At 33.3% G+C, this 16,682-nt stretch overlaps 1 protein-coding gene across 3 annotated transcripts in view; it reads left to right on the forward strand.

Moving 5' to 3' along the window:
* Nucleotides 1–16,682, forward strand: part of bicdl1 (BICD family like cargo adaptor 1) — a 42,337-nt gene that overhangs the window by 16,631 nt on the left and 9,024 nt on the right. The window contains exons 4-10 of one of the 3 annotated variants that reach the window (XR_009272477.1): nucleotides 5,909–6,055; nucleotides 8,783–8,962; nucleotides 11,097–11,315; nucleotides 11,395–11,538; nucleotides 11,631–11,761; nucleotides 13,042–13,162; nucleotides 16,082–16,195. Coding sequence is in view for 2 of the 3 variants with exons in the window: in XM_058784712.1 (XP_058640695.1) it covers nucleotides 5,909–6,055; nucleotides 8,783–8,962; nucleotides 11,097–11,315; nucleotides 11,395–11,538; nucleotides 11,631–11,761; nucleotides 13,042–13,162; nucleotides 16,082–16,132 (993 nt within the window). In the remaining variant the exon portion in view is untranslated. Of the gene's footprint in view, nucleotides 1–5,908; nucleotides 6,056–8,782; nucleotides 8,963–11,096; nucleotides 11,316–11,394; nucleotides 11,539–11,630; nucleotides 11,762–13,041; nucleotides 13,163–16,081; nucleotides 16,452–16,682 lie in introns of those variants that run through there. The other 2 variants (XM_058784712.1, XM_058784711.1) reach the window with 2 other exon arrangements.

Below are 16,682 nucleotides of genomic sequence, written 5' to 3' on the forward strand. Positions count from 1 at the left end.
CTGTGATGTAAACTGCAAAAAAAAACGTATTTTCTTACTCAGTATTTTTGTTTTGTTTTCCAGTACAAATATCTAAACATTCTGAAATCAAGATACATTTACTTGAGAAGCAAAAAGACGTGAAAAATGAATCAAAATTAAGTGAGTTTTTGCTTAAAACAAGAAAAAAATATGTACAAATGGGGTGATAAAAATAATCTTATTTTCCCTTAAGTTTATGTTTCTTACCCCACTGGCAGATTGTTTATTTAACACAAATGCATTTTTATTTTTAGTTAATTAATTTATTTATTTTTTACAAAAAATATCTTAATATTGGCATAATATCTTAAGTTATTTTGCTTTTGGCTCATGTAAATGTATTTTGATTTAATAATGTTTATAAAGGAAAACAAGACAAAAATACTAATCGAGCAAATCATTTTACAGATCAGTCATTTATGAGGTTAATTTCATTTCAGGATGCTCCCTTAGATGACTGCTTGCCTATGTAGACAATAGAGACAACAAAGCAGCTCACTAGGTTTTGGAACAGAGCCCACATGTAGATATTAACACCTATTGATTATTCAGCAACTTGGACCGGCCTGATGAGTGACATTATATCATTTATATTGAGAAGTCTTAAAGGTACAGTAGCAAAATCAGCCTGATTCAGAGTTGGAAAATGACCATGAAACACTAAAGTATTCAAGAAACTTTCTAAACATTCCAGTAGATTTCAGGAGAAAGGTATAAGAAAAAATAAATACCCCAAATAATTATAGACCAATTATATATATATATATATATATATATATATATATATAAAATAATTAAAAATATATTTAAAAACTTTAAACTTTAAACTTCTGCATGACTAATGTATCTGGTTTTGTCCTGCATGTGGTCATTTTGTTATATTTTGTAAAACGTGTATAAAGGTGGATTTCTTCTTCTAATACAGTATAACAGCATAAAGTCAATTCAGGATTTAATATGACTTTTACAAACACAGAATCCTTTCAGTCTTAGCCAGATATGTTTTGAAGAAAAACTGAAACCTTAACGCTTACATACTGACTTCTTCCATCTGCTTGCTGACTGGCAGCTGATCCTGAAACATATGAGAGATGTCAGATACTGAGAATTCAACAATATTCAGCCCTATCAAATCACATATATTCCCAAGAGATGGAGCAGCTGATCAAACAGCTCTCTCATCATGTGACTGAAGGAGAAATCCACTGTTCTCGCATGTTGCGACACCTAATCTCATTACAGAGCACTGGAATATGATTATAGAATGTGACACTATAGCTAAAACTATTATACTTTTTCTCACTTAACTGAAATTATATATATTCAAAAAAATATTATTATTTAAAAATGTATTATTAAATATTAAATTATAAACGTGAAATATACTTTTATTATTAAAAATTCTCCATTTATTTAAAAAATGTCAGTGTCCCAAATATTTGGACCCCACTGCATATAAAAGTACCATGATAATATCATCTGATACGTCACTGAATCATGGCGCTGCCACAGAAGATATTCAGAAGTCAGAATAAAGAGAACCACGCGGTACTGAGACGAGTCTCTGGAGGTTACAGTATCAGGCTTTGCTCACAGACGGAGGGTAATTAGTCAGATGATTAGTGGTTGATACAGAGATGAGCTGATTTACAGGATCACTTCAACTCTCCCTCCTTCACTACAGACCACAGTCAGAAATTAACTTCCATTAAGGGGCATTTTTACCTTCATGAGGCCAATTTTTATAAATATCCTATTAAATGCATCTGTGTTGTCTTTTATGACAGATATTTAAATTCAGTCAGTTAATCCGGAATACTATAGTGTTACCAGTAAAATGTATAAACATCAACAAAAGTCATCTTTACATTCTGAAGGTGGAACAAAAGCTGCACCTGACATGGTATTTTTGTTTATTTACACAGACTGTTTAATGCTGCTTAAAAGTGTTAGAATTGTATTCGCACAACAACTGCATAAAGATATGAGATTACGAAATAGCCTACATAAAGTATAATCAATACAGTTAAATGGTTGGTGTGCAATATTACATTTTAATTTAAGTTAATTTTAGTAATCTTGTTGTGTTTTTGTCATTTTTAGTCGTTTTTGTTTATTTTATATATGTCCAAAATTAATATTTCAGTTTTAAGTTGTTTTTGTTTTAATTTAATTTGAGTAATTTTGTTGTTTTTGTTATTTATATACATTTTTGTTTATTTTATATATGTCCATATAAATTAATAATTCTAATAATTATTTTAAAATAATTAATTATTTAATTATAATTAACTATATATGTATTCAAGTTTTATTTTTTATTTTTAGTTATATTAAGTTAAACTAAATTAAAATTAAATTAAATGTTGGCAACTAGCTGAAATATATATATATATATATATATATATATATATATACAGTGGGTATGGAAAGTATTCAGACCCCTTAAATTTTTCACTCTTTGTTATATTGCAGCCATTTGCTAAAATCATTTTCATTTTTTTCCTCATTAATGTACACACAGCACCCCATATTGACAGAAAAACACAGAATTGTTGACATTTTGCAGATTTATTAAAAAGAAAAACTGAAATATCACATGGTCCTAAGTATTCAGACCCTTTGCTCAGTATTTAGTAGAAGCACCCTTTTGATCTAATACAGCCATGAGTCTTTTTGGGAAAGATGCAACAAGTTTTTCACACCTGGATTTGGGGATCCTCTGCCATTCCTCCTTGCAGATCCTCTCCAGTTCTGTCAGGTTGGATGGTAAACCGTTGATGGCAGGCCATTTTAGGTCTCTCCCGAGATGCTCGATTGGGTTTAAGTCAGGGCTCTGGCTGGGCCATTCAAGAACAGTCACGGAGTTGTTGTGAAGCCACTCCTTCGTTATTTTAGCTGTGTGCTTAGGGTCATTGTCTTGTTGGAAGGTAAACCTTTGGCCCAGTCTGAGGTCCCTGTACTTGGCCGCATTCATCTTTCCCTCGATTGCAACCAGTCGTCCTGTCCCTGCAGCTGAAAAACACCCCCACAGCATGATGCTGCCACCACCATGCTTCACTGTTGGGACTGTATTGGACAGGTGATGAGCAGTGCCTGGTTTTCTCCACACATACCGCTTAGAATTCAGGCCAAAAAGTTCTATCTTGGTCTCATCAGACAAGAGAATCTTATTCAGGTGTTTTTTAGCAAACTCCATGTGGGCTTTCATGTGTCTTGCACTGAGGAGAGGCTTCCGTCGGGCCACTCTGCCATAAAGCCCCGACTGGTGGAGGGCTGCAGTGATGGTTGACTTTCTACAACTTTCTCCCATCTCCCGACTGCATCTCTGGAGCTCAGCCACAGTGATCTTTGGGTTCTTCTTTACCTCTCTCACCAAGGCTCTTCTCCCCCGATAGCTCTGCTCTAGGAAGGGTTCTGGTCGTCCCAAACGTCTTCCATTTAAGGATTATGGAGGCCACTGTTCTCTCAGGAACCTTAAGTGCAGCAGAAATTTTTTTGTAACCTTGGCCAGATCTGTGCCTTGCCACAATCCTGTCTCTGAGCTCTTCAGGCAGTTCCTTTGACCTCATGATTCTCATTTGCTCTGACATGCACTGTGAGCTGTAAGGTCTTATATAGACTTGATTAGGCTTTCCTAATCAAGTCCAATCAGTATAATCAAACACAGCTGGACTCAAATGAAGGTGTAGAACCATCTCAAGGATGATCAGAAGAAATGGACAGCACCTGAGTTAAATATATGAGTGTCACAGCAAAGGGTCTGAATACTTAGGACCATGTGATATTTCAGTTTTTCTTTTTTAATAAATCTGCAAAAATGTCAACAATTCTGTGTTTTTCTGTCAATATGGGGTGCTGTGTGTACATTAATGAGGAAAAAAATGAACTTAAATGATTTTAGCAAATGGCTGCAATATAACAAAGAGTGAAAAATTTAAGGGGGTCTGAATACTTTCCGTACCCACTGTATATATATATATATATATATATATATATATATATATAAATTTAGATTTTTATTTCAGTTGATGATTATTTATTTTAAGTTACATTTTTTTCAGTGCAGTTTTTTTTTGAAGTTTTAGTTTTAGTTAACTATAATAAAACTGGATGCAACATGAGCAGATCCTTTTTCACATATTATTTAACTGCAACAGTCATAATCGATTTAGTTTAATAGTGCAGGAGCAATTTTTGCCCAAGAATCTATCATTGGAGGGCATTTATGTTCATTATGGTGGCGTTTTTGCCTCAAGCCAATGTTAATATCCAACCTTCCAACTGACCACATACTGTATAAAGAAGCAGAGACAGGTCTCTGACAGAAGAATGAATGGGAGAAAACTAGCAGCTAGATGTAGATGTAAAGACGCTTTAGTAGCAAGACTCCCATGTGGAATGTATACTAGAGCTGTAATTGAGCGGGGAAAACTTCTGTTCTATTTTAAGAGCAAATGCTGCAATGTCTGGGTGTTCCCGAAACTGCAGTCAGTGCCAGACAGAGAGAAACGGGAGTCTATTCCAATCCATGACGCCCTGAGCCGACCGGGACATAAATATACCAGCGTCGCTGTCTAGATCAGCTGTTTTAAAATGAAAATTTCAAGAGGAGCAGATATATGCGTTGAACGTCCAGTGGTTCTGAAGGAAGGTGCAGCATACGGTTAATCACAGAGAATCCCTCAGTGCTGGTGAACTAGATTAGCAGATCTAGGTCAAAACATGAGGGAGAGACACTAAAACTTCTGCTCATGTTTGTTTCATGGGCTACACACAAATCAAGACCAAAAACTCACTTTTATTTCTCCAAGAAATTTTAGAGAAGCCTTTGAGACGATGCTGAACACAAAAATGAAAATTTGCGGAAAATGTCCTCAGCCTCAGGCCATCCAAGATGTAGATGAGTTTGTTTCTTCATCAGATTTGAAGAAATCACTTGCTCAGCAATGGATCCTCTGCAGTGAATGGGTGCCGTCAGAATGAGAGTCCAAACAGCTGATAAAAACAGAATAATCCACACCACTCCGGTCCATCAGTTAACATTTTGTGAAACAAAAGCTGTGTGTTTGTAAGAAACAAAGTCCATCTCCTGTTCTTATCTCACATCAATATCCACTCACAGCTCATTGTTTAGAGCTGTTTTGGACTGTTTTCACTTGTAAACGGTGCTTGATGTGTTCATATTTCTCTGCTGATTCAGACGAGATGGACTTTTTCACTGGAGTTAGCGTTTATTAAGGATTATGGACTATTTTAGCTGAAAAAGATAGGTTTAAAGTTCTCATGTTAGATCTGCTTCTTACAAACACACAGTGTTTCACTTCTCAAGACGCTAACTGATGGACTGCAGTGGTGTGGATTATTCTGATGTTTTTATCAGCTCTCATTCTGACGGCACCCATTCACTGCAGAGGATCTATTAGTGAGTATGTGATGGACTCTTGGATGGCCTGAGAGTGAATACATTTTTGGGAGAACTACTCCTTTAAAACGTGTGCTAAATAAAATGCATGATTGTTAAAGAAAACAACTGAGAACTCATCAGATTTTCTAAACTGTGAAAGGGCAACCTCTGAGCAATAGCATTTTCTAGGGGTTGTTTTGAAATATTCCCGTTATCAAGAGCACATTCCTGACTATGGAGGTGTTAGTGACTCCCTACCGATGCCTGGCAACGCCGCATTCCTACAACTACAGGAGATATTAAACTAAGCCACTAAACCACACGAGTTTTTATTAAAAACCTGATAAAGGTTCAGATATATTGTGATTCATTCATTTCATTTGTAACGTTTGCAGATGTTTTGTTCTGAATCAGAGACTAAAGCTGTATAATGCTGATGGCAGTAACCTTATGTTCTTTCCCCCCGCTCTGGTTGTGCAGATAAAGATGTTGTCAGAACGTAAGCAGGAACTGGAGCGACGTGTGAACGCCATGCTGGAGGAGAACGAGCAGCTGCAGCACACGGTGGACGACCTGAGAGAGCGAACGCTGGTGCTGGAGAAGCAGTGTCACGAGAAGGACCTACAGGTGAGCGGCAAAACAAATGGAAACATTTTATCAATTAGTGCTTTTGTCTTGTTTTTCAGTAAATATCTTGATAAGCAAAAACCATGGGAAGCAAAACTGTACTGTCAGAAAAACTGTTCATGTCATAAATAACCTAAAAGATTTATGCTTCAAACATGAAGGGAAAAAAACAGATACAAGTCTTAATATACATTGCCTCTCAAAATGTACCCTGCTTTATATTGTTAACATATTTTTACTGCATCAGCCCAAAAACACATTTTTATATATTTTTAAAAATAATAGCCGAAATATATTGTCAGTAAGTTTTACTTATATTACCTATATATTTTGAGCTATTTATAGATAGATAGATAGATAGATATTTTCTTTTTTAATTTACTCAATGATTGGAAATGTATTTTCTTGTCCCTTGAAACACATTTTGGAATATATTTTGGTATTGAAGGTTTATACTAAATATATTTCATTTAAGCCACACTGTTTACAGTATATATTTGAAATATGTTATGGCCAAATTGATTGAGTGATTGATTATTTATTATACATTCCCTGTATGGGAAAAATACAAAACAAAAATGTTTGCAGTGCATCTTGATTCACTTTGGGTGAATCTTATGAAATCTTTAAGAACTTGAACATTAAAAGAAACAAACAAGACATTAAATTTATCTTTAACTAAATAAAGCCTATTTAAGAAGCGTTAAGACGTCTGTATTGCGACATTATTTTCAAGACAATTAAATACATTCTCCTCAAATTCTCATTACTGTAATTCAGCCAGATATTAAAAAAATTATTATTATTTTTTTTAGTTTTAATTTTTAAAGTTTTAATTTTTATTAAATTGAGGATAATTCATAGGATAATTAGCATTGAGTATAATTCAATGCTACCATGATTTATAAATAAATTTGTTTAATTAACACGAACTACATGAAATAATGCAATAATTTTAAAAATCCGAATGGTCCTAAAATAGGCTTCATTTGTCTTTTAGCAAAATATTATTTTTTATTTTGCTTTTTGATTTTGAGGTTAATTCTAGCTGGTACATCCATTCATATGTCCATTCATACATTATAAAAAGGTATTAAACCAGCTGAACAGTGTGTACCTGAAATTGTGATTCTGAATGAAAGGAAACCATTGAAAACTCAGCAGATAAAAGCTGAAGTCCAAACTGAGCGAGAATAGAGATTCCACTGAAGTCATTCTTGTTCTGTCTCCATTTAATTCAGTGTTATTAGAGATTAGCAGTCCATTATTTTGTTGGAGAAACAGTGTTTATTTTTTGATTCACTGTTATTTCTGTTTTGCTGGATGGCCTCCAGTTCTCAGATTTTTTTTTCCATCATTTTAAGATTTGCAGAACATACTGTTCTTTAGAAAGTATCCAAGTCATTTATTTCTCCATTAAAAGAGATTTACCTCTAAGAAATGAATAGAACTTCCTACACTGAAAAAATCTGGCATAGAAATTCTCACTCAGAAATCACTAATTTCACAAATAAGAACAAAGAAATGGCAAGCAACACACTGAATTAAGTGTGATTTTTTATTTTTTTAAGTAGAAAGACAAAGAAAGAATATTTCCTTATAACACATTCTCCGATATTTTTTAGTTACAGCTTCGGAAAAAAATTATATTGCAAGTAGGAAATTAACAGGGGTTGTGGGAAAAATGCCCCACAAATTCAAGATAATGGGGAAAAATTAAACCAAATATATTGCGATTAAAATTAAATGAAGAGCGTCATTACATTTAATTCTGCGCACGCTGCATCAGATTTATTTTTACATGTTGTTATTTGCAGCGCTGAGAAAAACAACAAATCACACATGTTTCTGTTGAGCTTAGAACCGCAAAGGCCAATCAGAGGCATGTAGATTAGTCAGCGCTAAAAACATCAGAGTTTTGATGCACTATCGCAAATTCTCTCATCATAAACAACAAACTGCAGATACCATATGTGACCCTGGACCACAAAACCAGTCATAAGTGTCAATTTTTCGAAATTGAGATTTATACAGCATCTGAAAGCTGAATAAATAAGCTTTCCATTGATGTATGGTTTGTTAGGATCAGACAATATTTGGCTGAGATACAACTATTTGAAAATCTGGAATCTGAGGGTGCAAAAAAATCCAAATACTGAGAAAATCACCTTTAAAGTTGTTAGTTGTTATAAAGTTCTTAGCAATGCATATTACTGATCAAAAATGAAGTTTTGATATATTTACAGTAGGAAATTCACTAAATATCTTCATGGAACATGATCTTTACTTAATATCCTAATGATTTTTGGCATAAAATAAAAATGGATAATTTTGACCCATACAATGTATTTTTGGCTATTGCTACAAATATACCCCAGTGACTTAAGACTGGTTTTGTGCTCCAGGGAATTTAGCCTTATAGTGAGCTCTGACAACATTATAAACACTGATTTATTTCTATTATCAGACACTTGTGGTTGTGGAATAAATGAATCATAGGTGACAAAAATGGCCGAGAATAGAGTATTTACACAATGACATGAGTAACTGCACACACTTCCTTTAGCACGAAGCTGCGTTTACACTGACAGATGAGTCGCGTTCAACTTGTTTATTTCTCAGGAGTGAGCTAACTAAGTATCCCTCGTCGAGCGGGTTGTTTTTGTACCCAGTGCGCTCCCTCAGGTGTGTTGTGAGTGTTTTCTGACTCTCGTGTGTTCGTCTCAGCTGCGCCAGAGTCAGCTGGAGCTGCAGGAAGTGCGCGTGTCTCACCGGCAGCTGAGCGCTCGTCTGGAGGAGCTGACGGAGGAACGCAGTTTTCAGGGCTTCAGTCCCAACCCGCACAGCCTCCTCTGTGAGATCGAGCAGAGCATGGAGCAGGAGGAGCTGGAGCAGGAGAGAGAGCAGGTACACTTAGACAGGAAGAGACTGACACATTTGCTTACTGAGTAACTCTTATAGAGCGCTCATTCCATTCGATTATTATACACAAGATTTGTCATAATTTGTGCTGTTCAAAAGTAGTTTGGAGTCAGTAGTATTTTTATTTATTTTTTTTCTTCAATAAGAAATCCTTGACCACATGGATTGATTAAAAGTGCCATTTATAATGTTACAAAAGATTTCTTTTTCAAGTAATTGCTGTTCTTTTAAACTTTCTATTCATCAAAGAATACTGAAAAATAAAACGCATCAGAGTTTCCACAGAAATATGCAGCAGCGCAACTGTTTTCAACATTTCTAATCAGAAATGTTTCTTGAATAGCAAATCAGTATATTAGAATGATTTCTATAGAATCATGCGACACTAAAGACTGGAGTAACGATGCTGAAAATTCAAGCTTTGCATCACAGAAATAAATTATATTTTAAAATATATTCACTTATTTGAAATTGTAATAATATTTCACAATATTATCATTTGTACTGTATTTTTGAACAAATTAATGCAACTTTAGTGAGCATAAAGAACTTCCTTCAAAAACATTACAAAATTTGACCAACCTCAGTGGTTTGAACAGTAGGATATGTTTAAAAATACTTTAACATGGATAACCAATGCCAAATATGTGTTAATACTTTTCTTAAAAAAAAAAAAACATTTAACATTAACTTTTAATCCACATAAATACCTTGCAAAATAAGAAAGATTGGTCTCCTTTCACTGAAGACACATGGATCTAACTTTGGAAAATATCAGGAAATTTTTACATTTGTCATTTCCAGTCCTGGAGGTGTCACTGAATTGATCAAATTTTAAAAATGCATGGAGTGCATACACTAGTCTATAGTGAAGATGCATTTTTCTAGTTATTTTTATAGACTAGAAATTACTTTTTGCATGAACAAATGCCTATAAAATGACCTTTCAAAACAGCAATCACAAAACACTGGAAAAAGCATCGAATGGAAACACACTGAAAATCTGTGACATGCTTACTCTTAAAATTGCAAATGTGATCAAGCCGCATAATTTGAGGAATGTGTAGGACAAACTGCGCAGAATGACCCTTGTGAAGAAGTAGTGTGCTTAATTGTATTGAATGTGCACATGTAAAAGTACATTTCTTAAAAACTGTACTTGTAAATAATAAAATATTAATGAAATAGAAGGCCAATTAAGCAAACTTAGACTAAACATTTTACTTTAAAGGTCATTATAAATCATTATGTTTTAATTTTTTTGAAATTAAGCTTTCAAAAATACACTTTTGATGTGACTAACCATACTAATGCACATGTGAAGTTCTTGATAATAATTTTACCTGTAGTGTTTTATTTGATATTGCATTTAAAGTTAATATATTAAATGTACTAAACTGCAAATTCATTATTACAATTGTGTAATTATTAATATATTTAAATTAGTGCTGTCAAACGATTAATCATATCCAAAATGAAAGTGTTTGTTTACATAATATATGAGTGTGTACTGTGTATATTTATTATGTATATATAAATACAAATGCATGCATGTATATATTTAAGAAAAATATGCTATGATTATATATTAAATATTTATATATAATAGCAAATGTAATAATATAAATATATAAATGCATATACATGTAAATATTGTCAAAATATATACTGTATGTGTGTGTATTTATATATACGTAATAAATAAACACAGTACACATACATATAGTATGTAAACAAAAACTTTTATTTTGGATGCGATTAATTGTTTGACAGCACTAATTTAAATACATGACATGCAAGTTTCAATAGAAATGGCTTTAAAGTATATTTTAGTTTATCATAAGCATATCATGCTTGTCAGTACATTTGCCAGTACTTTAACCAGTTTCAAAGACAATAGAAGTAATTATGGAATTACTATACAAATATACTATATAAAGATGTACTACTTAAGAGGGCCAGAAAGTCACTCTAAAGTTCAGCTATATGCATGTATTATAAACTGAAACTATAATACATTTTTATTTAATTGCAACTAACATGCAATAAAATGTTGGAACACATTACACTTAGTTTGCACTTATGTTCTTTTTGTCAAACGTTCTTCTCTTTTCTTCAGCTCCGGCTGCAGCTGTGGGAGGCTTACTGTCAGGTGCGCTCCATCTGCTCCCAGCTGAGAGGAAATGACATCACAGACTCCGCCTTATCCACAGACTCGTCCATGGACGAGTCTTCAGAGACGCTGTCGGCTAAAGACGTCCCCACGGGGAGTTTGCACGCTAGTCTTCTGGAGCTGCGCAGACTCACGCGAAACCTGCTGGACGGCAACGAATCTACGGTAACAATCATATGCACATCTGCAAGTTTTACTGCGAACATTATTATTATTATTCAACGTGTGTTTTGCATGCATTCAGGGTTCACGGCGCAGTGATGAGGAGGTTCTGGAGGAGCAGGTGCGTAAATTGAGCGAGGAGCTGCGAGAGCTTAGAGAACTGTACGAACAGGAGCAGGAAAAAACACGCAACAGCCAGGAGGAGGTGCTACAGCTCCATAATCAGGTACATGTACATACATTAACACTTGCTGTATAAAAATGCCTGATTTCGTTTATTAATTCATCTGTCCTGTGGTTCTGCTCTGGATCCTGTAGGTGGCGCTGCTCTCGGTGGAAGTTTCTTCTTCAAGAGAAGAGAACGAGCGGTTAAGAGCGATGGCAGAAGTACACGAGCCCAACGAACAGTTACAGAGCGCTATACGAGACAGAGATGAAGCCATTGCCAAGTACGACACACATACAGTACATATATATCCTTTTACCTGAAAGGAATAGTTCACTCGAAAAAGAAAATTTATTTAAAATTTACTCACCATCCAAGATGTAGATGAGATTTGAAGAAATTTTGCATTACATCACCGCTCACCAATCGATCCTCTGCAGTGAATGGGTGCCGTCAGAACGAGATTCTGACTAAATTTTCAGCAAAATTTCATTTCTGGGGTGACCTATTCCTTTAAAGCTAATTAGTGGTGTTTTCAAGTTAGTCAGCGCTGTTTTTCTTAATATTTTAGGTTAAAACTTCTGACGCTAAAAGTTTAACTGCAGCATGTAATTCACCTTTGTCAAAAAGAAGCACACTTTAGCTAATAGATTTTAAAACAATATACTTAAAGTAAGTTACTTACTTATAGTAAGTTCAAATAAATTGAATGTAATGTTTTTGGACACTTAATTGCATGATAACTACAATTAAATAAAAAAATGTATTGTAGTTTGATATTAAATGCAGTTAGCTGAACTTCAGCGTGTTATTTGGACCCACTTAAGTAGGACTTTATGTAATTGCATAAATACTTCTATTGCCTTTAAAATATGGTTAAAGTGTACTGGGATTGACAAGCATTTATGGTAGACTAAAATATAGTTTAATATAATTTCTATTGAATCTTGTATGTCATATATTTTTAAATATATGTAATTACACATTCCACAAGTTGCAATTTAATAAATTAAAAATATATGAACTTTAAATGTAATACTGATTAACACTTCAGTTAAAATTATAATCAAGTACTTTAGAAGTATTTTGTATGCAAACAAGTGTACTTCTTTAAACATTTAAATATAAATGCACTTTAAAATAAAACTTTGAATTTGACATTTTTTTCCAAGTGACTTTTTTGAACCTGTACTTAAGTGTGTTAATTAAATATGTAGTCATCAAAGTCTGCCTTTTTTAAGTGCACTTGAATGGCCTTTTATTTCATAAATGTTATATTATCTGCAAGTAAAGTTAACTATTTTAATTACAAGTGCACATTCAATACAATTAAGCACACTTGCTTGTCACTCATTCAGATGTGATCGATTGCTCAGATGTTGGCTTTCTTCTTTTTTCTTATCTTCATGAGCTAATTTTCCTTGTGAGAATATCTCAATGGGTCATTTTCAGCAATTGTGTACAGCTAGATTAGACACAGAGAGAGTCTTTTAGAAGATGTCTTGAAGTTTTTTGACGTATCTCATTCTTAACCTCAGATGCTCCTTCTTTTCCCTGTTACAGGAAGAAAGCTGTGGAGATGGAGCTGGCGAAGTGTAAGATAGACATCATGTCTTTGAACAGTCAGCTGTTGGATGCGATACAGCAGAAACTCAACCTGTCTCAGCAGTTAGAAGCCTGGCAGGTTCGTTTCACTCACACACATCAGTGCGCACAAAACCCCTCGGACCCCAGGTCAGGTCAGCCTGAAAGAGAATGCTCCGTCAAAAAGCTGATGTGCATATAAAGTGCACTCTTTCAACAGCCTGGCCAATTAAGAGAAATTTCATACATCATAACACAAGTACCAGAGTTATTATTATTAACTAAAACCTTATAAAATAAACCTATATTACAATGAAATCCTAATCTAATCATGACAAACTATATATCGTTGGAAAGGTCTAAGACTCCTAAATAGATATTTACAGAAATCTACAGTCTTCTTAGTTGCCTTTTCCCCTATCATGCTTTAGAAATCATATATCAGTTGAAAACTTAAAATCTCAAAATTCATCCTTTGAAACCCATTTTAAAATCAGACATTGGAAATGGTACATCCAAATCATGTTACAAAATATTTTCATTCATGAATTATAAAAATTTAAGTGTGGATAGTGCACATTAATGTCTATGTTAAGGGTTTAAGTAAAGTAAAATATTATGACCACTAAACTTATTTTATTTCAACTAAATAAAAAATAAAAAAACTTAAATAAAACTAGACATATTAAAAAAAAGAGAGAGAAAAATACACAACAAAATTACTGAAAGTTTAAAATGAAAATATAAACTGAAAAAAGAAAAGAAAAATATAGACAACTATAATTGTATATTAATGATACAAAATAATATGGTAATGCAGCTTAATTTAAAAAGGTTAACAATAAAAAACATTTTATTTTAGTTCTTTTATTTTAAACTGAAAACAAAAAGACATTTAAAAAAACTCATAAAAATGACAAAACACAAAAAATACTAACAATATAAAATTAAAATAAAACCAGAACATATAAAAAATTCTAATTCAAATATAAACAAAAACTATAATAGTATATCAAGTATACTAAAACAAGAATGACGTCACTGACTACTGTCAGCATTTGTATATATATATATATATATATATATATATATTTTATTTTATTTTTTTCCCTGTTAAAATTACTAACATTTTACAGCGAAGAATATACTCATGTTCAATCCATTTTCCTCTAAATTATGAATTTGCAGTAGAAGATCATTTTCAATATTACTTGGGGCGCCATCTTCTTAAGAAATGTTGAATTGATGTTTTTTAAGGGAAAGTGTCAAAAGTAATCAATGATGGTTGCTTGCAACATCATCATTTAAAATAGCTTTTTGTCAAACAAAAAGGACATGATGATCAGAAGGTCAAGTACAACAGGACTGCATGCTTGCAATGGCTTGGTCAAGTATTCAAGTCTGCATCTGCACACTTGGTTAGAGTGTTTCTGCTCAAACAACCAGCTCTGAGATCAGTCACATTACAAAACTGTACAAAAAAATGCATATCAGAAACAAATGCAAAGGTAAAAGATGTAAATTATGGGGTAAAATAAAAAATTAAAAGGGAATACATCAACTATTTATCTCATGAAGCATTACGGAAGATGTAATCGAATCAGTCTGGGTTATTGTGCTAATATAAGATGGTGAAAAGGCTGGCAGATTTACCAGAAACATTCATCATCTGACCTGAGGAACAGTAAATGAGCTTTTTATGATGCTGTAACTGTAATGAATAGTGGCGGTCAGCCTCTGTCTCTCTGTCTGCTTTTCTCTCCTTTTGCCTTTTATGTTTAAAGTCAACATGAAGTCAACACTAACCTCATTTACTTTAAGACATCTTATAGCACACAATTCATAAATGCACACTATTTTAACAAAAGAAATGTTTTGTTATTTTCAAAAATCAAAACGTACTAAAACGAATTCTCCTTTTTAGATGACTGTTAACGTTAATCAACACTCAAATATACATACTGTCACTCAAATATATCACTGTTTTAGGCTACTATTGTACATCATGTTGGTTGTATTTATATTTATAGCAATATCAGCTGCACAGGCAGCTTAGAAAAAAAAGACAATTTTGTATATGGGTCAAAGATGAAAAGGGGTTTTCAAGCAAAAAAAAGAAAAGGTTAATACAGCTTTAAATTGTTTTTTTCCTCATACATTAGAATGAAAAAATAATGACTATCATACATTTTTTACCATGATTTACTGAAGACATCCACTAAAATGTCATTCAGTGTAACAATAGTTCATTTAAATACTAATCAAATGTAATTTTAAGTCTTTACCAAACCTTCAAACCACTAGGTTTTAGCCATTTGTTTTTAATCATTTAAAATATAATACAATTTAGTATGATCGACCTTTTCTTTTATATATTTTAATAAGTACAGGTCAGAATAAGTAGCTTCATTTTTAAATAAATATATCTGAATAGTGATTATTATTTCACCCATATTTTGACATTTTATTTTCACAAAAGTTATTTGAAATATTAAAGTAGACGCTTTACTTAGATTTAATATGCTTTCTATGCATATAAAATCAAAAGTCTTGCATTTGACCCATATTCAATTAAAGAGTCTTTAAATGTCCTGATAAAAATTGTCTCATGACATTAAAAATGGACTTTTGTATTTGAAAGCCTTTCTAAAATACTATCAATAGTAAATAAATGTCAGTTAACATTCATATTATAAAGAATACTGCAATAATCAAATAATGACAGATTTGAAAGTTGGATCCCTGATGGATAAAATGATTTCCAGCTGGAGTTTTGAAGGAAAAGAAGGTAAAATGGGTTGTGAGTGCAGTTTCATGTTGACTTGAAGTCTTTGTTGAGTGTATGAACGCGTGTCGTCTCTTCCTCTCAGTTCAGTCTTCCTCATATTACATCAGAGATAAACTCTGCTTCTGACAGCGGTTCTGTCGCTCTGTGTCCCGTGAATGTGAGCGTGAGTGTGTGTGTGTGTGTGCGTGTGTGTGTTTAACTCTTAGCTTCCCTTCTCTCTCCCGCCTGCAGTTTGCCTCCTCAGGGCTGTTCACTGTGTGGCTCTTGTGGTTTCTGATCTAGTGGCCTTTCTCAGCTTCCATACAGACCCCTTCTCCCCTATGGTAACTCCCTCCTGCCTTAGAGGTGAGCTCGGCTTCACCGTCGAACCCGTATCCATGTTCACGAGGTCACAAGGTCACCGTTCATGTCATCGTGCTGTGGTGCTTCACCTGTTCTTCAGGCCATTTTCACACTAGAACAAACATCAAAACCATTAGAACCTTTCTGGTGTCTTCTCATGAATGGTTTTGTGAAAAAAAAACAGCAGTGTGTTTTTTTTGTACTATTTACATATTTCATAGTATTTATTAATATTTTGAATTAGCGCTTACTTTTTTGCAATTTTAATTTGAGTTAGGCTTTAGTAATTTTGTGTGTTTTTGTCATTTTCATTTGTTTTTCAATTTAATTGGCTATGTGCTTCTGTAACTTTTATTAATTTTATTCTTTATATACTGTATATTTCTGTTTAGCTTTATTTTTGTTCCAGTTTTAGTTTTAGTAATGTTTTTAAATGTGAAAATAGACCGGGTGTCAAGAAGGCAACAGTTGTTTTATTTTATTTTTTTCA

Source organism: Onychostoma macrolepis, chromosome 08 (genome assembly GCF_012432095.1).
Source record: "Onychostoma macrolepis isolate SWU-2019 chromosome 08, ASM1243209v1, whole genome shotgun sequence".
NCBI classification, from domain to species: Eukaryota; Metazoa; Chordata; class Actinopteri; order Cypriniformes; family Cyprinidae; genus Onychostoma; species Onychostoma macrolepis.